The sequence below is a fragment of the Tachypleus tridentatus genome, chromosome 7 (assembly GCF_004210375.1).
Source record: "Tachypleus tridentatus isolate NWPU-2018 chromosome 7, ASM421037v1, whole genome shotgun sequence".
Taxonomy (NCBI): domain Eukaryota; kingdom Metazoa; phylum Arthropoda; class Merostomata; order Xiphosura; family Limulidae; genus Tachypleus; species Tachypleus tridentatus.
In genome coordinates this window covers 90,463,752-90,487,524 of record NC_134831.1, presented here as the reverse complement: position 1 = coordinate 90,487,524, position 23,773 = coordinate 90,463,752, and the positions used below count along the sequence as shown (strand labels likewise).

At 34.6% G+C, this 23,773-nt stretch overlaps 1 protein-coding gene across 2 annotated transcripts in view; it reads right to left on the bottom strand.

The window, feature by feature from the left end:
• Window positions 1–23,773, bottom strand: part of LOC143256174 (protein spaetzle 3-like) — a 48,076-nt gene that overhangs the window by 11,167 nt on the left and 13,136 nt on the right. Inside the window, exons 1-3 of one of the 2 annotated variants that reach the window (XM_076513033.1) lie at window positions 11,758–12,036; window positions 8,033–8,157; window positions 5,192–5,383 (exon numbers count right to left, since the gene is read on the bottom strand). In XM_076513033.1, the coding sequence (XP_076369148.1) occupies window positions 5,192–5,383; window positions 8,033–8,157; window positions 11,758–11,829 (389 nt within the window). In that variant the 5' untranslated portion in view covers window positions 11,830–12,036. Of the gene's footprint in view, window positions 1–5,191; window positions 5,384–8,032; window positions 8,158–11,757; window positions 12,037–23,773 lie in introns of those variants that run through there. The other variant, XM_076513034.1, reaches the window with a different exon arrangement.

Sequence of the window (23,773 nt, the reverse complement as noted above, 5' to 3'; positions counted from 1 at the left end):
TACTGGTAAAATGTAAGTGGTGGTATTATCAAACCCAGATACTGGTAAAATGTACGTGGTGGTATTATCAAGTACAGATACTGGTAAAATGTAAGTGGTGGTATTATCAAACATAGAAACTGGTAAAATGTAAGTGGTGGTATTATCAAACATAGAAACTGGTAAAATGTAAGTGGTGGTATTATCAAACACAAATACTGGTAAAATGTAAGTGGTGGTGTTATCAAACACAGATACTGGTAAAATGTAATGGTGGTATTATCAAACACAGATACTGGTAAAATGTAAGTGGTGGTGTTATCAAACACAGATACTGGTAAAATGTAAGTGGTGGTGTTATCAAACACAGATACTGGTAAAATGTAAGTGGTGGTGTTATCAAACACAAATACTGGTAAAATGTAAGTGGTGGTGTTATCAAACACAGATACTGGTAAAATGTAAGTGGTGGTATTATCAAACATAGAAACTGGTAAAATGTAAGTGGTGGTATTATCAAACATAGAAACTGGTAAAATGTAAGTGATGGTATTATCAAACATAGAAACTGGTAAAATGTAAGTGGTGGTATTATCAAACATAGAAACTGGTAAAATGTAAGTGGTGGTATTATCAAACACAAATACTGGTAAAATGTAAGTGGTGGTGTTATCAAACACAGATACTGGTAAAATGTAAGTGGTGGTGTTATAAAACATAGAAACTGATAAATGTAAGTGGTGGTATTATCAAACATAGAAACTGGTAAAATGTAAGTGGTAGTATTATCAAACACAGATACTGGTAAAATGTAAGTGATGGTATTATCAAACACAGATACTGGTAAAATGTAAGTGGTGGTATTATCAAACATAGAAACTGGTAAAATGTAAGTGGTGGTATTATCAAACACAGAAACTGGTAAAATGTAAGTGGTGGTATTATCAAACATAGAAACTGGTAAAATGTAAGTGATGGTATTATCAAACACAGATACTGGTAATATGTAAGTGGTGGTATTATCAAACATAGAAACTGGTAAAATGTAAGTGGTGGTATTATCAAACACAGATACTGGTAAAATGTAAGTGGTGGTATTATCAAATATAGAAACTGGTAAAATGTAAGTGGTGGTATCAACAAACATAGAAACTGGTAAAATGTAAGTGGTGGTATTATCAAACCCAGATACTGGTAAAATGTAAGTGGTGGTATTATCAAGTACAGATACTGGTAAAATGTAAGTGGTGGTATTATCAAACATAGAAACTGGTAAAACGTAAGTGGTGGTATTATCAAAAAATAGAAAACTGGTAAAATGTAAGTGGTGGTATTATCAAACACAGATACTGGTAAAATGTAAGTGGTGGTAATATCAAACATAGAAACTGGTAAAATGTAAGTGGTGGTATTATCAAACACAGATACTGGTAAAATGTAAGTGGTGGTATTATCAAACACAGAAACTGGTAAAATGTAAGTGGTGGTATTATCAAACATACAAACTGGTAAAATGTAAGTGGTGGTATTATCAAACATAGAAACTGGTAAAATGTAAGTGGTGGTATTATCAAACATAGAAACTGGTAAAATGTAAGTGGTGGTATTATCAAACACAGATACTGGTAAAATGTAAGTGGTGGTGTTATCAAACATAGAAACTGGTAAAATGTAAGTGGTGGTATTATCAAACACAGAAACTGGTAAAATGTAAGTGGTGGTATTATCAAACATAGAAACTGGTAAAATGTAAGTGGTGGTATTATCAAACACAGATGCTGGTAAAATGTAAGTGGTGGTATTATCAAACACAGATACTGGTAAAATGTAAGTGGTGGTGTTATAAAACATAGAAACTGGTAAAATGTAAGTGGTGGTATTATCAAACATAGAAACTGGTAAAATGTAAGTGGTGGTATTATCAAACACAGATACTGGTAAAATGTAAGTGGTGGTAATATCAAACATAGAAACTGGTAAAATGTAAGTGGTGGTATTATCAAACACAGATACTGGTAAAATGTAAGTGGTGGTATTATCAAACACAGAAACTGGTAAAATGTAAGTGGTGGTATTATCAAACATACAAACTGGTAAAATGTAAGTGGTGGTATTATCAAACATAGAAACTGGTAAAACGTAAGTGGTGGTATTATCAAACATAGAAACCGGTAAAATGTAAGTGGTGGTATTATCAAACACAGATACTGGTAAAATGTAAGTGGTGGTGTTATCAAACACAGAAACCGGTAAAATGTAAGTGGTGGTATTATCAAACACAGAAACTGGTAAAACGTAAGTGGTGGTATTATCAAACACAGAAACCGGTAAAATGTAAGTGGTGGTATTATCAAACACAGATGCTGGTAAAATGTAAGTGGTGGTATTATCAAACACAGATACTGGTAAAATGTAAGTGGTGGTGTTATAAAACATAGAAACTGGTAAAATGTAAGTGGTGGTATTATCAAACATAGAAACTGGTAAAATGTAAGTGGTGGTATTATCAAACACAGAAACTGGTAAAATGTAAGTGGTGGTATTATCAAACATAGAAACTGGTAAAATGTAAGTGGTGGTATTATCAAACACAGAAACTGGTAAAAAGGTAAGTGGTGGTATTATCAAACACAGAAACTGGTAAAATGTAAGTGGTGGTATTATCAAACATAGAAACTGGTAAAATGTAAGTGGTGGTATTATCAAACACAGAAACTGGTAAAATGTAAGTGGTGGTATTATCAAACATAGAAACTGGTAAAATGTAAGTGGTGGTATTATCAAACATAGAAACTGGTAAAATGTAAGTGGTGGTATTATCAAACATAGAAACTGGTAAAATGTAAGTGATGGTATTATCAAACACAGATACTGGTAATATGTAAGTGGTGGTATTATCAAACACAGAAACCGGTAAAATGTAAGTGGTGGTATTATCAAACACAGATACTGGTAAAACGTAAGTGGTGGTATTATCAAACACAGAAACTGGTAAAATGTAAGTGGTGGTATTATCAAACACAGATACTGGTAAAATGTAAGTGGTGGTATTATCAAACACAGAAACTGGTGAAATGTAAGTGGTGGTATTATCAAACATAGAAACTGGTAAAATGTAAGTGGTGGTATTATCAAACACAGAAACTGGTAAAATGTAAGTGGTGGTATTATCAAACATAGTAACTGGTAAAATGTAAGTGATGGTATTATCAAACACAGATACTGGTAAAATGTAAGTGGTGGTATTATCAAACACAGAAACTGGTAAAATGTAAGTGGTGGTATTATCAAACACAGAAACTGGTAAAATGTAAGTGGTGGTATTATCAAACACAGAAACTGGTAAAATGTAAGTGGTGGTATTATCAAACATAGAAACTGGTAAAATGTAAGTGGTGGTATTATCAAACATAGAAACTGGTAAAATGTAAGTGGTGGTATTATCAAACACAGAAACTGGTAAAATGTAAGTGATGGTATTATCAAACACAGATACTGGTAATATGTAAGTGGTGGTATTATCAAACATAGAAACTGGTAAAATGTAAGTGGTGGTATTATCAAACACAGATACTGGTAAAATGTAAGTGGTGGTATTATCAAACATAGAAACTGGTAAAATGTAAGTGGTGGTATTATCAAACACAGATACTGGTAAAATGTAAGTGGTGGTATTATCAAACACAGAAACTGGTAAAATGTAAGTGGTGGTATTATCAAACATAGAAACTGGTAAAATGTAAGTGGTGGTATTATCAAACACAGAAACTGGTAAAATGTAAGTGGTGGTATTATCAAACATAGAAACTGGTAAAATGTAAGTGGTGGTATTATCAAACATAGAAACTGGTAAAATGTAAGTGGTGGTATTATCAAACATAGAAACTGGTAAAATGTAAGTGATGGTATTATCAAACACAGATACTGGTAATATGTAAGTGGTGCTATTATCAAACATAGAAACTGGTAAAATGTAAGTGGTGGTATTATCAAACATAGAAACTGGTAAAATGTAAGTGGTGGTATTATCAAACATAGAAACTGGTAAAATGTAAGTGGTGGTATTATCAAACACAGATACTGGTAAAAGGTTTTCTTTTTGTTAGTTTACACAAGTAGTAATAAGTAGTAATTGTAGTAATTTGAAAACTAACAATATGGGCGTGGCATGGCCTATCGCGTTAAGGCGTGCGCTTCGTAATCTGAGGGTCGCGGGTTTGCGCCCGAGTCGTGCCAAACATACTCTCTCTCCAAGCCGTGGGAGCGTTATAATGTTACAGTCAATCCCACTATTCGTTGGTAAAAGAGTATCCCAAGAGTTAGCGGTAGGTGGTGATGACTAGCTGCCTTCCCTCTAGTCTTACACTGCTAAATTAGGGACGGCTAGCACAGATAGCCCTTGTGTAGCTTTGTGCGAAATTCCAAAACAAAACTAACAATATTTCTCCTTTTTAGAAAAATTTACATCACTTTTTGATGCAAAACTAGGTACACAATAATTAAAGATAATATCCCCACCTCAAATGATAATTAAAATGTAATATATACTTAACAAAAGGTGATAATTAAAAAGTAATATATACTGAACAAAAGCTGATAATTGAAAGTTAATATATGCTTAACAAAAGGTGATAATTAAATGTTAATATATACTCAACAAAAGGTGATAATTAAAAGTTAATATACTCTTAACGAAAGGTAATATCCCCACTAAAAGCTGATAATTACAAAGTAATTTCACAAACAAAAACTGTTTCAACAACTTTATCTAGTAGCTGCTGGTTGCAAGAACCGAATGCACTTTAACCACACCAGTTAAACCCCTTGTAGTAACTTTGTTTGGACTAGCCAAAATGGGTGAGAATTTCATTAAGATCAGAAACCCACTTGAAGTAAAAATGTATTCTCAATATAGCTGGTATGTGTATTAAAACTTTAATTAAAATAAAATATAGAAATACATTTCGACATTTTTAGACCATCTTAAAGCCATGTATATTGAATATTTAAGCAAGGGAGTTTCGCAAAAGTCGAATCTCGAATTCTATCGTCATGAGCTTACTGACATTAAGCTAAAGCGACACATTGTGTGAAATAATTACATTTTCTTTCTACTCCACTGTGATTCTAGTTTCTCTTTTCCTGACTTAACACTAAAACACGTGAAGTTTGTAACACATACATACATAACTCTCTCATATAGAACACATACTTATCTGACGATGTACTGTAAGCATTGCGATTGGCGGCTCTCTCCGATCTTGTATGAACTGTATGACCATCATAAGTTTCAAACTGGTTTGGCAAAGTTACTGTGTAGTTGTCTCCAGCAGAAAAGTTGTAATCCCCAAACATACGTCGAATCAAAGCCTTATTATCATCAATGAATTCTTCAATCCTCTCTCTATGGGATGAAATTCAATTCAGTTTATCTAACGAATTTTATGAATCAAAATGAACAAGCGTCCTAGTCTTTTCACCGGTGTTCAGTTTGATTTATTAAACAACATAAATCATCATTTTGACAATTGTTTAAAATCACTACAAAAAGTTGGGTAGCAATTATAAAACAAGTAATTAAAAACATGAACCAAACATAACACACTAAATATGAACCAAACCTAACACACAAAACATGAACAAAACATAACACACTAAACATGAATCAAACATAACACACAAAGCATGAATCAAACATAACACACCAAACATAACACACTAAACATGAATCAAACATAACACACCAAACATAACACAGTAAACATGTAAAATAGTTTTACTTCTTTCACATAATTTTCGTGGATTATTTTCACACTGAATCTCTAAAATCAATTTTCTATCATTTAAACGAAATATGTGTGATTTAACATGTTTTGTATAGGGTGACTTCTATTCACAAGCTACATGTTTTTGGCCTGTAGCCTGGTGTCGTTTGAGGTAAGCCTCTTTACTCGAAGACGCCATCAAGCGGCAAAGAGAGGAGTATCTATCTGAAAGTGAAAAATTTCACCGCAAACCGTAATGTGGTTGTTTGTTGTTAAGTGCATAACTACACAATGGGCTATTTGTGCTGTTCCTACAAGGGGTATCGAAACACAGTTTTTAGCTATGATATGCCTTCAGAAATACCGCAGAGTCGCTGAGGGGAATGTATACCTCAATGTAATGGATCTACAAACGTCCTACGGTGATCAGGCCCAGCATGACCAGATAGTTAAGGTACTCGACTCGTCATCTGATGGTGGCGGGTTCAAATCTCCGTCACACGAAACATGTTCGCCCTTTCAGCCATGGGGGCGTTATAAGGTGACGGTCAATCCTACTATTCTTTGGTAAAAGAGTAGCCCAAGAGTTGGCGGTGGGTTGTGGTGACTAGCTGCTTTCCCTCTAGTCTTACACTGCTAAATTAAGGACGGCTAGCACAGATAGTTCTCGTGTAGCTTTGCGCAAAATTCAAAACAAACCAAACTACGACGATCATCAATTTCCTTAGCATTCCGACTAAATAATTTACAAACCACACCAGACTTGAGTACAAATCACACCAGACTTGAGTGTGAAATATAAAATAAAAAAAGAAGTAACAAACAATATTTATATCAGGTTCCACACCAAATAAATCATTTAGTTAACAAAGTAAGACAAAGTCATTGTGAAACATAATATGCATTTCGTGGCAATTTAAAATATTGCACGAAGTCATGAAATAAAACTTTGTTCATAACTTGAAACATTTATTAATTAACTTAAAACTGAAGATTTCTAAAAGTTCGTGTTCTACATACTATAGTAGCTTTAATCATCAATAATCAGTCCATATCACTGGACGTATAAAAGTTTTATGAGTGAAATAATAACACAACGTAAAATTAATAAACATTTTCATGCTGGGCGTCGTTATATTATCATTGTCCGTCATTCTTGTATGACCCGCACTCTTTAAATAGGTGTCTGTGACTTGTTGACGACAAATACAACAGTAAATACAACAACACCGCACAGTTTACAAGTACAACGTGAATACAATTGTTCATTATACTATTGGTTATTACCGTTGTATCCAGAGCTTTAACTAGTCATCGGTTTTTGTCTAAATCCATACAGGCCATTTCAGTTACAAAATTATCTGAAGGAAACATTCTTCTTCACTCTGCTGTTATAATACAATCTGTGGTAATTTTACTTTAAACTCACCATAATAACTTTGGGTTTTAACAGTTCTATCCAGAGCTTTAAATGATTATCTCTATTTTGTCAAATTATACACTACTGGTTCTGTTACTTTAGAACATAATTAACAAAAGAAATTATTCTTCTCTACTATGTTAACACAACACAATCTGTTATATTTCTTTAGAAATCGTCACTATATGCTCTTTATGGCTAAACTCACAATCAAATAGTCTAGATCTAACTAGCTCGCTAACTGACCCGAATTACATTTTAGACGCATATTTATAACCCGACAGAGGCCTAGAATGTTCTACACACTAAGAGATATAATGATTCACTATTTATCAACTAAAACAACCAGAAAATTTGGAAAGTTCTAGTATCATGACACAATAACACAACAATTAAACTACACAATGAATGATTCGTATATAGTTACTTAAACAAACCATCGATAAACTATCGCTTCTAAATTTAACTAAACTTAACATTCGAGTTATATTTAAACCATATAAGTCACAACACTTGCAATAAACTTGAACAGTCTTGTATATCTAACAATTACCTTAAGAGAAACCAATAACTTTTCCATATTAGGCAGTATTACATTGTTACCTTAACAGGAAACAATAACTTTTCCATATTAGGCATTATTACATTGTTACCTTAACAGGAAACAATAACTTTTCTATGTTAGGCATTATTACATTGTTACCTTAACAGGAAACAATAACTTTTCCATGTTAGGCATTATTACATTGTTACCTTAACAGGAAACAATAACTTTTAGTGATAAAAGTAAACTGTTTTTCTTACTGAAAGCCTGATTAAGACAACACATAAAAATCATTTCTGAAAGAATTTTTAACTAAACACTCACTTCGGATATTTGTTTCCTGGAGTTGGACAGTACAATTGATTCAAACGACGTATGCATGGATATCCACGAATAATTTCTCCTCGTATTTCTAATCCCAGAGTCAGAGACAAAGTGGCTACAAATATCTGTGCAAAGAATTTTAAGACTGATATTATTAAATGGCATTCAATCTAAATACTGACTGAACGTTGGAATGAAACTAAGAATTTTTGAATAGCCATTATTTGCTCTAAAAAAAAAACTAAAGTTAACTGGTGTTTCCTCTTACTTACTTTCCAATATATTGAGTGAAATGTAGTATCTTATTAATTGAATAATAATGGAGATTCTTTTCCTCTCGGTGGACTTAGCAGATAGCCCGATATGGCTTTGATATAAGAAAACACACACTCAAACATAGACACAGAATAATAATGAAGTAGTGAATAACTTATTTTACAATTTTATCTTAATAATAAAAATATAGTGACACCCGGCCACACTTAATAATATAAACATAGTAACCGTATTTCATAATCCTTGAAACACAGTTCAACAGTTAACAGAACATTTATCCAAAGCAACTTAATAAAATAGCTCTTTAGATAGTAATTCCTCTACTGTTAAATTCCCGGAAGTTTTGGTTTGAGATACAGGTTTAAAAAATGTATACGACCTTTGTAATAAAATATTTCTAGGTCTTCTTTTGTTTATAGGAAACGTCTATAGAGTGAATTTCTCTTCAGAACATTTGATAATTTTTAAAACATTAACTACATTTTTACTACCTTCAGTAACATATACAACTAAAATTTTTTATTTGTGTATAATTGACATTCATATTTAACATACAAGTTTAAGTTTTGTACGGAAATGTGGTAGGAAATGCTTTGGTAAAACTTCCACAGATAAGCGTCCAGAAAGTCAGAACTGGTGTGTCTGGGTACTGCACCAGATTCTTGTGTTCTGTCTCTACAGTTCTTTAAATAAATACAGATGTTACAATTTTTTGACTATTTATCTATCAGACGATTCACGTAAGCATACACTTGATCACACAACCACCTAGTGAGAACAAATAGAAGACAAGATGTTTTATTCGTCTAGTCTAATGGTTTTTCAATGTCTTTAGGTATTCAACTAAAGAGTTCACTCTTCTAATTACCAAGTTACTCCCAATATAAAGTAAAGGCTCACTTCTTAGAAATCTGAATAAACACACCAACACACTACTTAAGTGAAAAAAACACAACACAAATACAGAGGACTTTGGTTCCTCAGAACTTAAAGTCTGTAGTTGCTTTGTAAAAGAGGCTCTCATCAAACAGAAGTAGTCCAAGAGTTGGTGGGTGGTCCTATTGACTAGCTACCTACCCTCTACTCTACCAGTTCAAAATTAGGGATGGCTGTGAACATACAGCGCATATAAGGCTTGCCCAAAATTATGGAACAACCTAACTGCTCTAAGATATAGATGGGAGCATATGATAAATATAGAGAAATATGGTGAATTTTTTATTTCATAGACAGAACCACAACTATAAAACTGGCACACAAGTGTTCATGTTACATATAAAAGTGGGCACGTTACAAATAGAAGTACCTACATTTCAAGTATCCATGTCACATATAGAAATGTCTATATTAAACCTAGATCACTAGTGAAAACTGTAATTTCATTCTATTTTCGAAATAAAATTAATAAATGAATCCGTTAGTACCTGATTTAATAAAATTAGACAATTAATATTTTAGTTATTAATGAATTATTGTGTTTATGTCCAATAAATTCGACTTCTTGTTCTGGTAAATAATTCAAGCATATATTCATTATTTTAGGCTTAATAACTTATATAGGTGGTTGGAAGGATGTTAAGTTTCAATAACGAATTGTTCCCTTCTTCTAAGCTTGTTAAGCCTAAATAAGGGTGTGGAATACTAAAGTTGCTTCATAAGGAAATCTGCTGGAATTAAAACAGTTTCGACTAAACAATAATAAACAGGGAGTTCCATAATACAAGCAAAGGTAGCCACCACATTAAGAGTCCCGACGACAAAAAAATCTTTCTCAAATGTTTGAAAAGAAACAATATCAAACAATTTAATAATTCCAGAGCTTGAGAGAGGAGCACAGAATGTAGCACCTTTTAAAGTTTGTTGATTGCACGAAGTATCTCTAGGAAACTCTACTTGAACCCAGGTGTTTACTTAGCTGTGTCAGGATTCGATCATCCACAGCCACGAGAAGGACCCATTTATTTTTTGTTAGGCACATCTAGTACTAAACCTAATGCAAAAATGGAGTTGTGAAGCATACGCGGGAGATGCAGTTTACAGAAAAGACGATTTACTGAACGAGTTAACCCTAAAAAAAAAACAACCAATTGTAAACTACAAAGATTCTTCACTTTTCTTTCTATCTACAAGTAAATATAGATATAGATATAAAGCATAATTATCAAATATAAAACAAAAATAGTTTGTTAAATAAATAGATATTGCGACAAAAACTGAGGGAAAACATTTTGTTCGAAGAAAATAATGAATTTTAATTGATTGAAATACACCAAACAATCAGACGTTTCTCAAACATATACACGTCAGAAAAGAAAGTAATAAGCTGATAACTTCAGTAAAAGTACAAAACTAGAAAGTAAGTTTTAAACTAAACCATCAAAACAGATTTACAAAGAAGAAAATTAATGGAAAAAAAGAAAACTAAAACAATCAGTTTATTCCTCTTTCATATTACTGAGAATATGAAGAAAAGAACGTGGAAATAAATACAGAAGAAAGGTTGTCATTACATTACTAACAATATGAAGAAAAGAACGTGAAAATAACTACAGAAGAATTCTTTTAGCATTACATTACTGACAATATGAAGAAAAGAACGTGAAAATAACTACAGAAGAATTCTTTTAACATTACATTACTGACAATATGAAGAAAAGAACGTGAAAATAAATACAGAAGTATTCTTTTAACATAACATTACTGACAATATGAAGAAAAGAACGTGAAAATAACTACAGAAGAATTCTTTTAACATTACATTACTGACAATATGAAGAAAAGAACGTGAAAATAAATACAGAAGTATTCTTTTAACATAACATTACTGACAATATGAAGAAAAGAACGTGAAAATAAATACAGAAGTATTCTTTTAACATAACATTACTGACAATATGAAGAAAAGAACGTGAAAATAAATACAGAAATATTCTTTTGACATTACATTACTGACAATATGAAGAAAAGAACGTGGAAATAAATACAGAAATATTCTTTTAACGTTAAATTACTGATAATATGAAGACAAGAACGTGGAATAAATACACAAGTATTCTTTCAACATTACATTACTGACAATATGAAGAAAAGAACGTGGAAATAAATACAGAATTATTCTTTTAACAGTACGTTACTGATAATATGAAGAAACGAACGTTTGATAAAAGCGTATACGTTTTTGATATACGTGGTATTGCACCTTGAATACGAAAAAAAGACAGATCAGCAAAAATCCAGATGTGCTCTTTTCACGTTGCATTCTTATTGGAAGGAAAGAAACATTATATTCTTTTTACGATTACTTCATTTATTAATATTAACGGAACTTGCTGTAAACAAACTGTTAGGTTTAAAACATTTTCATCTTTCTCTTACGTGAACTTTCTACATCTCGACTCAGTATGGCCCACTCAAATCAGTTTGTTAAAAACCACAAACTTACAACATACCATTCCTTTAAAAATAAGGCGTAGAGACGGTAGGAAGTGTGGCTTTTGGTTGCTATGGTCTTCAGAAATCATTATACTGCACGTGAGTTCTCACGTTTTGCTGCTTCTTTACTAGATGGACAGTTACGTTAGGACGTTGTCCATAAGTAAAACACGTTTACTTGTAACTCGTCATCATAAATGGTCGCATGTTGGCCAAAAGATTTGTTAAAAGAGGTGAAAGTCTGGAAGTGTAGTAAGCATCATTCTGACCAACCAGAGTACACACAGAATTTCAGATAAGTGGCTCCCCCTTTTATCATCTAGATACACCTTGCGACAAAAGATCGCTCGAAGGCAACAGCATCCGCCCTATTAGCTTAGGGCCACGAAATATAAACGCCCCCGCAAGGCTCGTCGTTGTGTCGTGTTTGGAACTCTTTAGAACCAGGGTCAGCAGTTCCCAAGGACATTCAGGTGGTTGTCAAGTCTTATAGCCAAACAAAGCTTCATTCAGAGACGATTTAAAAGACTCCCAGGTTAACACGTGAAATCTATCATAACTTGATGTGTTATGCATAACAAAGGATCGTTTCTGTCTCTAGTCTCTGTTCCCTCTTTCTAAACCACGCCCTTCAAGTAAAAGGCTTAGCTACACGTACCAAGCAACATTTTAAATGGACAATTAAAACATAAAACCATCGTGTTTGTCTTTTTTATCTCATTAGTGTGGAAAATTCGCAAACACGTATTTCTAGTATTTTATTATAGAAACACGTTTAAAGCTACCCAGTTGTATGTTTTATTTTTACCCCTGCGATCTGGCATGGCTTAGGATGTTGTGAGCTCGAATCCCCATCACACCGAACAAGGTAACCCTTTCAGCTGTGGGAGCGTTATAAATAACCATCAATCCCACTATTGTGTCTACTGACTCACTATCACAGATAACATATAAATTATTTCTTCTGTCGTAAAACTCGTGATCGAACTGATCATCCAACTTACAGAATCTGAAAGTATATAGCGACATAAAAAAAAATGGAATGAAGCAGTTTATACTGTTTTCAAATCTTCCTACGAAGAATTTCTCTACTCACTTAGTTAAAGCAGGCGTCAGGTCATCATCTATCAGAAGATGTAAGAGTGAAGATGTACAACTCTCTCCAGCATCAGATATAGTAACTCATCTGAACCTGACGATGACCGTAAAAGGTCGAAATGTTGTTCGCTCCTCTGCATAAAAAAAATTTCTCAACCCAAACCAGCCGTTTTTACATATATATTTTTAGCAACTCATCTGTTACTGCCCGTGTCGTGGTGATGCCCAGTAGGTGCCGCCACTTCCTTCAAACCCAAGTATCGTCATGAGTCATCCAGTATCCCTCTAAACTTGTATGGACGATCAGGATAAGGCACTTAGGTTGGACCAAAACTTCATCAGCCACACAAGTACTGATTCGTACAAATATTTTAGATCACATATGAAAACTGTGTTAAAAAATCTAAGCTTCACACGTGCTTTAGTTTCATATTTTAATAAGTTTAACAAGTCTTCATTTGAAATGAAACATTAAAAGGCTTACTGTGTACCATATAGGCTTAACTCAGATCACCTTAACCAACATAAATTAGGCTTAACTCTGGATGTTGACAGTCATCAAATTTTGTCTCTTCATTGAAGTTGCTTTCTTTGTTTGTTTTTCTTCTTAATTTGCCTGGTTGGAGGTTAGAGAGCTCGTCTCACAATATGAGGGGTGTTGGTTCGAGTGTCCGTCACCGAACATTCTAGCCCTTTCAATCGTGGAAGAAATTAATATGACGGTCAATCTCACTATACGTTGATAAATGAATAGCCCAGGAGTTGGCGGTGGGTAGTGTTGACTAGCTGCCTTCCCTCTAGTCTCTCACTGCTAAGTTAGGGACGACTGGCGCAGATAACCTTCGTGTAGCTTTGTGCGAAATTCAAACCAAATTTTTTTATTCCTTTAAAATGTAACATTGATGGGTTTATATTAGTCTGTTCAATGTATTAAGCTTACGAAGATTTAGGCCTAGTTTTCACACGCTTGTATTTATTGTTTCTCTTGGCTCACTTCCTGAAAATTGTTTGTTTCAAGCTTTAACCGTTTGATACAATGAGTTCAAACACTGTGTCGTGCATTTTCCTGTTAAAATATATTATGTTACGTAATAAACCCAAGCTGTTATGCTCCAACACATATGAGACAAGCTATGTTACGAAGCCTAACTTTAGTCCTAGGGTAAAAAGTGTTTTAATCTTTTATTTCATTCTTAAAATGAGGACTAATAATTAAGGATCTTCCAAAGTCATTAATAAAAATAAAGTTACACATATATGACCAAATAATCTTTATTATCTACTTATACGAGCTCATGTACTTGGTTTCAATTTTGTAACAAGCGGAATTGCACCTTCATGACTTTGTTTAACCATTGCAACGTCATATCCTAACAATCAAACCACACAGTCTGACTCGTAAACTTTTAAACATAGTGTGTGTGTGTTACTTTACAGTTAGGCCCGGCATGGCCAAGCGTGTTAAGGCGTGCGACTCGTAATTCGAAAAACAAATATCAATGGTCGATGCCAGAACGTGTCGTTAAGAGATGCATTAAGTGTTGTCAGTACCTCAACATACCATACTAATTACCCATACAATTATATACTAAGAACCCTTACACACACACTCACAAATATATATATACTTAGTACCTTTACAGACATGTTTGCTAAGCAGCTAGTTGTTAAATATAATTCTTATGCAATATAAAGCAGCCAGAATTAGACTGTAAAGTGTTGTTTGTTTGTTTTTGAATTTCGCACAAAGCTACTCGAGCTCTATCTGTGCTAGCCGTCCCTAATTTAGCAGTGTAAGACTAGAGGAAAGGCAGCTAGTCATCACCACCCACCGCCAACTCTTGGGCTACTTTTTTACCAACGAATAGTGGGATTGACCGTAACATTATAACGCCCCCACGGCTGAAAGGGCGAACATGTTTAGCGCGACGGGGATGCGAACCCGCGACCCTCGGATTACGAGTCAAACGCCTTAACACACTTGGCCATGCCGGGCCTGACCACGGATGTAACATTGTTTTAAAAAAATAAATTTAACAAACTAAATTATCAATAAACGAATCCAAGTTGGTAAATGTTTTCAAAAATAATATTGTCCCTAAACCATATAATCTCATATTAACTAACAAACATTACTTTGTTTCCTTTTTTTAATCGCTAGGTATCATTGTTGAAAACTATCTTTTTCCTCCAAAAATTCATATTCACAAAAGATTTATTCCAATTTCTTCAATTTCTGCATCGGAGACCTTTTCACCGACATGTTTTAAATGTCCTCAAAATGAAACTAACGCAAACCTGTTTTGAACCCGTTCAACTACCTGACACCCCACAACTACAAACATTTTACGTCGGACAGAGGCGAAGAGTCAGAAGAAAAAAAATATTGTTTTAAAAAACTAAATATTCCAAGGTAGAAGTTTCCCTCTGTTATAAAACAAAGATTTCGCTATTTGATTACTGAGTTTAGCTAACGACTCGGTATTTAGTATTCATAATCCAGCAAAACGTAGTTCCTCCCGTTCTCTGTGGCCCTCACCCACAGCTAAAGTGTCTCTGTGTAGCGAATCCCCAGACAAGGTTATAACGCACCCTCTGCAAGGACATAGACTACTTAACATTCTGACGCCTGGAACTCCATCCTCTCTTGTACGTGACTAAAGAATTAAACTAAACTCCAACTAAGCACTTATCTAACCACTAGAAAAGTGTCCAGTCAACATCACTAATCTTTCATCGAGACAGTAAATTTAAACATGACTAAACACATCCAAAGCGTTATATATTTACCATATTAATCGGTTCAGCGTCAACATAATTTATTCTTCTGTACATAACAATGTTGTTTGTCTAATGTAATTAAAAATAATAGTACAACATCAGATCCACGCCAGTAGACTGCTAAGATAAAAACACACTGATAGAAAAAGAAACTGCTAACAACACAACAACCTACTGAAACAACAATAAACTTTTAACACAACAATAGACGGCTAACACAGAAAGATACTGGTAACGAAAACCAGAAAGGGACAACAGGGACAAAATTAATTTACAGAAAGGGACAACAGGGACAAATTAGTTTACAGAAACAGACAACAGGGACAAAATTAGTTTACAGAAACAGACAACAGGGACAAAATAAATTTACACAAAGGGACAACAGGGATAAAATTAGTTTACAGAAAGGGACAAAAGGGACAAAATTAGTTTACACAAAGGGACAACAGGGACAAAATTAGTTTACAGAAAGGAACAACAGGGACAAAATTAGTTTACACAAAGGGGCAACAGGGATAAAATTAGTTTATAGAAAAGGACAACAGGGACAAAATTAGTATACAGAAAGGAACAACAGGGACAAAATTAGTTTCATTTTTGTATATTCATCAGAGAATATTTCAAAACGGAAGACGAACATTAGTATTTATCGACGACATCCACACAAAATTATTTATATTTGAACTGTAAGTGTAATAGTTTCCTTCGTATAAATAACCTGACTGGTGATCCAATAAAACATGTACATTCTCCAAGTTATAGATTAATGTGTTCATAGCTTCTAGACCAGAAGAATAATTACTTATTGGTTTATTGTAACTTATTAACCCTTACTACTTTATCAACAATAAAAGACAACACTTCACAAGTTTACAACTTGTTGATGTGATACACTTATCATTTAACTATCCGGTGTCAAGACGAAGGTCTGTCAACAATAAAAGACAACACTTCGCAAGTTTCATGTGATATATTTCATTAATTTTTATGGTTACTTTTTTTGCCGTATGAACACTTCTTGTTCCTTACTGTGTATTATGACTTTTTATAGAAGTTTCTATTTTCTAGATGCCTACCGTGTTATGTTTGGTTTTTGCCAAAAATCTAGTCTCCCTATACTGCAGCGTTAAGTCTTCCCATTTACAATGCTAACATTAATATTTCGATTTTCACCTGTCCACACAGAAGATAGCCCGACGTGTTTATGCTATAAGGTAATAGACACACATATACACAGAAAAAGTAACTTAACTTGGTACTTCGTGTGGTCATCCAGAGCCATGTGCTTGTTTTATAATACAACTAGATAAGAGTTGTAGTGAAAGGTTTTATATATTTTGTTTAACGTATTTTTCATTCTTACTACATGCAACATTAGAGTATTGTTGTTTATTATTTCGCATTTTCAGAGACGACAGAGCTGGGACTACTTACTCGATACGTATGTAATATTTATTTATTGTTATTTTCATTGAAAGGTAACGGCGTATAATATAGTAACTAATCACTACTGTTAATTCTAAGCACAGATCCATGTGATTCAGTCTTAGTGATGGGATAATAATTACTGTGTATTTTCCAACCTGGCTGAGTTTAGTGCTGAGTTTATGTCACCCACCTGAATAAACAATGCATAGCAGTCATTGCAACTAGGAGTGTAAGAATCACAGACTTAATTATCTATACTTGTGATGAAAAGATTGGTGCTGTGTTTTGCTTGAAGTACATAGCCTGATATTACTGTTGTCATCACTTACTAGTTCTATTTGGCAAAAAGATATAAACAAATCAGAATGTCGGAGAACAAGATACGACGCAGCATTAATAAACCTTGATGAGATGTAAGAGTTATTGATTATACCACCATTAGAGTTATTGATTATACCACCATAAGAGTTATTGATTATACCACCATAAGTGTTATTGATTATACCACCATTAGAGTTATTGATTATACCACCATAAGAGTTATTGATTATACCACCATAAGAGTTATTGATTATACCACCATTAGAGTTATTGATTATGCCACCATAAGAGTTATTGATTATACCACCATTAGAGTTATTGATTATACCACCATAAGAGTTATTGATTATACCACCATAAGAGTTAAAAGGTTTGACTTCAAACTACATTCATAACATTATATTTTTGGGTATATGGCAGGCCACCAGTGTCATATGGAAGACCACTAGTGTCATATGAAAAACCACCAGTGTCATATGGAGAACCACCAGTGTCATATGGAAGACCACCAGTGTCATATGGAAGACCACTAGTGTCATATAGAAGACCACCAGTGTCATATGAAAGACCACTAAAGTCATATGGAAAACCACTAGTGTCATATGGAAGACCACCAGTGTCATATGGAGTTGTAGAGGACCTGATGGATTACTGTACTTAATTAGAATTGGGAAAATTTGGGATGAGATGAAGTGGATGACATATGTTGGTCATGTAATAAAAAATTACACTTGAACATAAGAGTGTAGTACAAATAGTTCCAATTTCAGAGACCAAAAACAACATAAATAAATTGTAGTCCATTGATCATTCTGTGATAGTAGGTGCTTCATTAACAGATGTTACAATAAAAGGGGTATCTAAGTACATGCAAAGAGAAAAAAAGTCCCTAAAAAGCTTTTGGATCAGTTCGAAGAAATTCTATATCCTACTTCAGCTTCACTCTTTAAACTCACATTGTAGGACAAACTATTGTGCTTCAAGACGACCACTGCTGTTTTGAGTAAAACAAAATATCGTGAACAATATTTGGTGGTTTACTTAAGCCTATTGTTACTACTCCAATCGACATTAGCAACTATGGGTTGTTTATTTATGTGCTGTACTGATTATAATATACAGTTTGTTAAATTAACACTGGAAAGCGTTTAACCAAGGATTGTGGTTTGTGAACTAGAGTAAAAATTAGAAATAGGAGATAAAAAAAGAAAGACATAATGTGAGTAGTAGGCAAGCAACGAAACTAGTCGTGGTGTCCCCACCTGGTGTATGATTCTTATTTTAAATAAAGGCTGAAATATTAAGTGTTGAAATAATGTTGTTTTATATCTATATAATACAGTGGATGTGTTTAAAATAAAATATTTTTGTTGTGCCTCGATTCTCATTACAAGGTCGCTTGGAAAATTTCGACCTAAATATTTTTTTGCGTTGTGTGGCCGTAAAATATAAATTACATTAACATCGCCTCGTTAACATAAAAATGTATATAACTGTTGACCTTAATGTCGTTCTGGGTTTTAAGTTTTCACTTTTGACGGCTATTAGTTCTGTTTGACTACCACAAAGAGTTTCAGATGTGCCCTCGTGGAGTCGTTAGCTCCCAGTACACGCACAAAGCAGCGGTAACTCGATATATGAACATGTACAAGGCAACGAGGCTTAGGTTGAGATAGTAAAATGAGCATTACTCTTTAGGTATACATAATTAAAGTGTTACAAGTTTTAACACCTACTCGTAAACGACATAATGACTATAAACTAGATCTATATAAGTGTATGATCAACACAGTCCAATCAGTTGCAACGGAAGTGTCCTCGTGCATAGGTCAAGTGCATAATGGAATGTTCACGTGTAGTTTGATTGCATTTAAAAAACGTCTCATTTAAAGCACTTGGTACGTGTTTGTGTGTTTTATAGCAAAATTACATTGGGCTATCTGCTGAGTCCACTGACAGGAATCGAACCCCTGATTCTGGCGTTGTAATTTCTTTATATTGCTCGAATATGAACGAACTGGCAGGATATTTCTTAGGCATCAAGTAGTTACTACTTCAGACATATCAATGATAAGTTTATTTCAGAAAAATCTTACTAAAACTTATTACAAACATTTCAACATTGCACAATCAAACATAGAGCTAAAGAATGGGTTATCTCTGATGCCCCTATCACCGGTTACGTTATCTGATTTTTATGGTTAAAAGTTTTAATAACCTTCACTACTGTGAGGGGGCTGGCATGGCCAGGTGTTTAGGGCGCTCAACTCTTAATATGAGGGTCTCGGGTTCGAATCTCCGTCACACCAAACATGCTCGCCCTTTCAGCCATGGGGCGTTTAATGTACGGTCAATCCCACTATTCGTTGGTGAAAGAGTAACCCAAAAGTTGGCGGCGGGTGGTGATGACTAGCTGCCTTCCCTCTAGTCTTACAGTGTTAAATTAGGAACGGCTAGCGCAGATAACCCTCGTGTAGCTTTGTGCGAAATTTAAAAAAAAAAACACACCTGTGAGGTTATGTGTTATTATTGGACCTGCTATTTAAGGTTAATGAGGTTATGCTGCTGAGCAAAAGTACGGTGTTCTCTAAGTTCTTTGAAGTAAGACGCCATACAATTACTTGTTTCTTATCCCAGCGAATAAGCAGTAAGTATGAAGGCTTGTAACGTTAAAATCCTGGTTTCGATACCCGTGGTGGGCGCAGGTAATGCTTTATGTAGGTTGATGCTTAACAACAAATCCGTGAAAAAGAGACATCAATAATAGAACTCGGTTGAAGCAAGTCCAGTAACACTTGTAACAAAAGGGCCAACATTAAGTTTATAGACTTAATTCGCTACAATCCGTGGTGGACAGAGAGAAGATAGAAAACAGTGAAGCTTGCGCTAAAAGAAACACACACAATTTAAATGGCTCCTCTCAATTATCAAGTTAAATGTTATTTATTGCACTAGTTCCCCTGGTGGTGACTTTAGGATGTCATTGTGGTGCGTAACAGCCTAGGAAACAGGTTGGTCGTGTTACATGCTTATCACCTGTGCACAACAATAAAAAGCTTGACCTGTTTTGTTTCTCATAATAAGATCCAACGCCATTTTGTACAGGTAAAGATAGATTTAAACCAAGCATAAAACATGATTGTATGTAACTTAGGATGGTGAAACACTGTGAAGATTATCCTTTCTGTTCACGGGCTGGGTGTGACCTAGTGTTTAACTTACCGAACTGTGAATTTAAAGACCCATTGTTTCTTTGTAAACATGCCGATTTGATTTCAATAAATTCCAACTTTTTGTCATACCATAATTATTCCTTACATCAGACTGATTTTTAATAAACCATTAAACTTTACGAAACTCAATAAATCTTCCATATTAAAGAATAATTATTTATTGGCACAGCTGTGGACTTGCAGCGCTGAAAACCGGTTTCGATGCTCGTGATGAACATTGTGTAATTTTGTATTTAACTACAAACAAACAGTTATTTTATAAACTCGAACACAAGGTATAGATATATTGAAAATTAAAGCATATTTATAATAAATTCATGGTTATAATTCGATATATTTTTTACAGTGCTATACATTCCTGATATGTGAAATCCAATTGTTCCGATATATAAGTTACATTTGTTTAATGTATAAACTCTGAATTGCATGTTACATTTAAAATATCGTATTATATTATTCTGAAAGAAATAGTAATTTGAACTTTATACAATGTTACGCTGTTAAAATTATATTAACTAACCCACGACAACTACGAAATCTCAACTGAAAAGAAATAATAGTGTTTACCGGTCAACAGACGAATAACTCGTTTGAAGAATAATAACATATAACAAACTAGAAAAATAAAATATTATTTTCAATATAACTAATACTGACCACTAGGGAGCGCATTACCAATTCAGAAATAGACTACAGTTGCACTAAATTCTTAAAAGGTGAGAGTGTGATTTGTTGTTAAGTTCGAAGCTACACAATGGGCTATCTGTATTCTGCCCACAAAGGGTTTACTGTATTCTGCCCACAGTAGGCATGAAAAACAAATTTTTAACTTCATAAGTCTACAAACTTGCTGTTGTGCTACTAGACGTAGTGGCCCAATTAACTTCGTATATGACGTTATTTTGTGTCTACTGTTGAGTGCAACCGTTAAAATTTTATCTTTGACGGTATGAGCCAACATAAGAGAACGTTGAAAGGCCAGTGTCGTATACCTTTCTAACGTGTTTCACAACCAGCATAACGGAACGTTGGAAGGCCTGTATCATACATCAGTCTAACATGTTTCAAGGCCAACCTAACGGTACGCTTTAAGACCCTGTAATGTATATCAATCTAAGGTATTGAAATTTTTGTATAAACATTTTTTTTTTTTCAAATACGTTGTTGTTGTCGTTTTGAATTAAGCACAAAGCTACACAATGGGCTATATTTGGGATCTGTCCACCATTGGTATCGAAACCTAGATTTTAGCGTTGTAAGTACGCAGACGTACCGCTGAGCCACTGGAGGGCTTTCAAATACGTATATTTATAAAATGTGAAAAAACTTGACCGAAATATCTTTGTTTACCACGAGGTGGTGCCACATTCGTGCTTTGATCTTGCTTTTGTAAGATGTGTCTAGATATTAATTTAATACAAAGTGGAGAAGAAGAAAGACTTAATTGTTATTATATAACGTTTGTTGGTGCAACAAGTTCAATACACCGGCAGGGAGTTTGTTTGTTTGTTTTTGAATTTCGTACAAAGCTACTCAAGGGCTATCTGTGCTATCCGTCCCTAATTTAGTAGTGTAAGACTAGAGGGAAGGCAGCTGGTCATCACCACCCACCGCCAACTCTTGGGCTACTCCTTTACCAACGAATAGTGGGATTGAGCGTCACATTATAACGCCCCACGGCTGAAAGGGCAAACATGTTTGGTTTTTTGAATTTCGAACAAAGCTACTCGAGGGCTATCTGCGCTAGCCTTCCCTAATTTAGCAGTGTAAGACTAGAGGGAAGGCAGCTAGTCATCACCACCCACCTCCAACTCTTGGGTTACTCTTTTACCAACGAATAGTGGGAATGACCGTCACTGTATAACGCCCCCACGGCTGAAAGGGCGAGCATGTTTGGCGCGACGGGGATTCGAACCCACGATCCTCAGATTACGAGTCGCACGCCTTAACACGCTTGGCCATGCCGGCCCCGGCAGGAGAGACGATACTTGTAATATTTTAGGTCATGAAGACACACTTACGATTTTCCCACTTTATACCTGACCGTTAAATCTAACCAGTAACTAACATGAGAATTTGTGTCAAACACCAAACGTAGTTACAAACTAATAATGACCAAGTGTGACATTTTTCTTTCGATGTTGGCCCGGCATGGCCAATCGTGTTAAGGCGTGCGACTCGTAATCTGAGGATCGTGGGTTCGAATCCCCGTCGCGCCAAACATGCTCGTCTTTTCAGCCGTGGGGGCGTTGTTATATGATGGCGAATCCCACTATTCGTTGGTAAAAGAGTAGCCCAAGAGTTGGCAGTAGGTGGTGATGACTAGCTGCCTTCCCTCTAGTCTTACACTGTTATACTAGGGAAGGCTAGCCCAGATAGCCCTCGAGTAGCTTTGCGCGAAATTCAAAAACAAACAACCAAATATTTCGATGTTTCCAGAATTATTTACTTGCATTGCTAACTGAAGAAATTAAAAGGATATTTTTATTTGCCATTCAATAAAAATCCTGCGATTAAAAACAATTAAAAATTGAATGAAGTCTGTTGAAGGGGGCTGATATCTTCCCGACACGCCCCTGGAAACGTAAATGTGTATCTCATACAACGCCACAAATTACGTTGCTCAAAGAGCTTGATGCATAAGTACATGTGTGTTGACACACATGTTCGTGTGATGTAGTTGTTGTTGAGAGAACATGTGTAAAGAAACAGCTTCCAGACCGTATATATCATTCAAAGATAATATTCCATTTACTCTAATCAGAAATTGCGAAATACGTGTATTACGTTCTAGTTCGCACTGTTGGCATGACTCCCACAGAAATACCAAAAGGTATGACACAAACCAAGTTAACAAATAAGAGAATATCGTGTTATCTACAAACAAGTATCTGGGGGGATGTCCCGATGAGTTGTTTGTAGACTGCGTGTAAGTCTCGAGCTCCGTCTTCAAGTTATAACTTGTCACATCCAAATGTTGAGCTGCTCTTCATAAAATTATTTTGACACGTATCTTTCTGAAACAAAATAAAATAAACAATTTTTAATAAAACGTGCATCTTCCACGTTTCACGTGGTTACATCTTGCAGATTTCCGTTTCTCTGTCGCTACTTTGTCATGACTTCTCGTATTTATGAAAAGGTTTTATATAAGAGAACTGTTTACGTAACA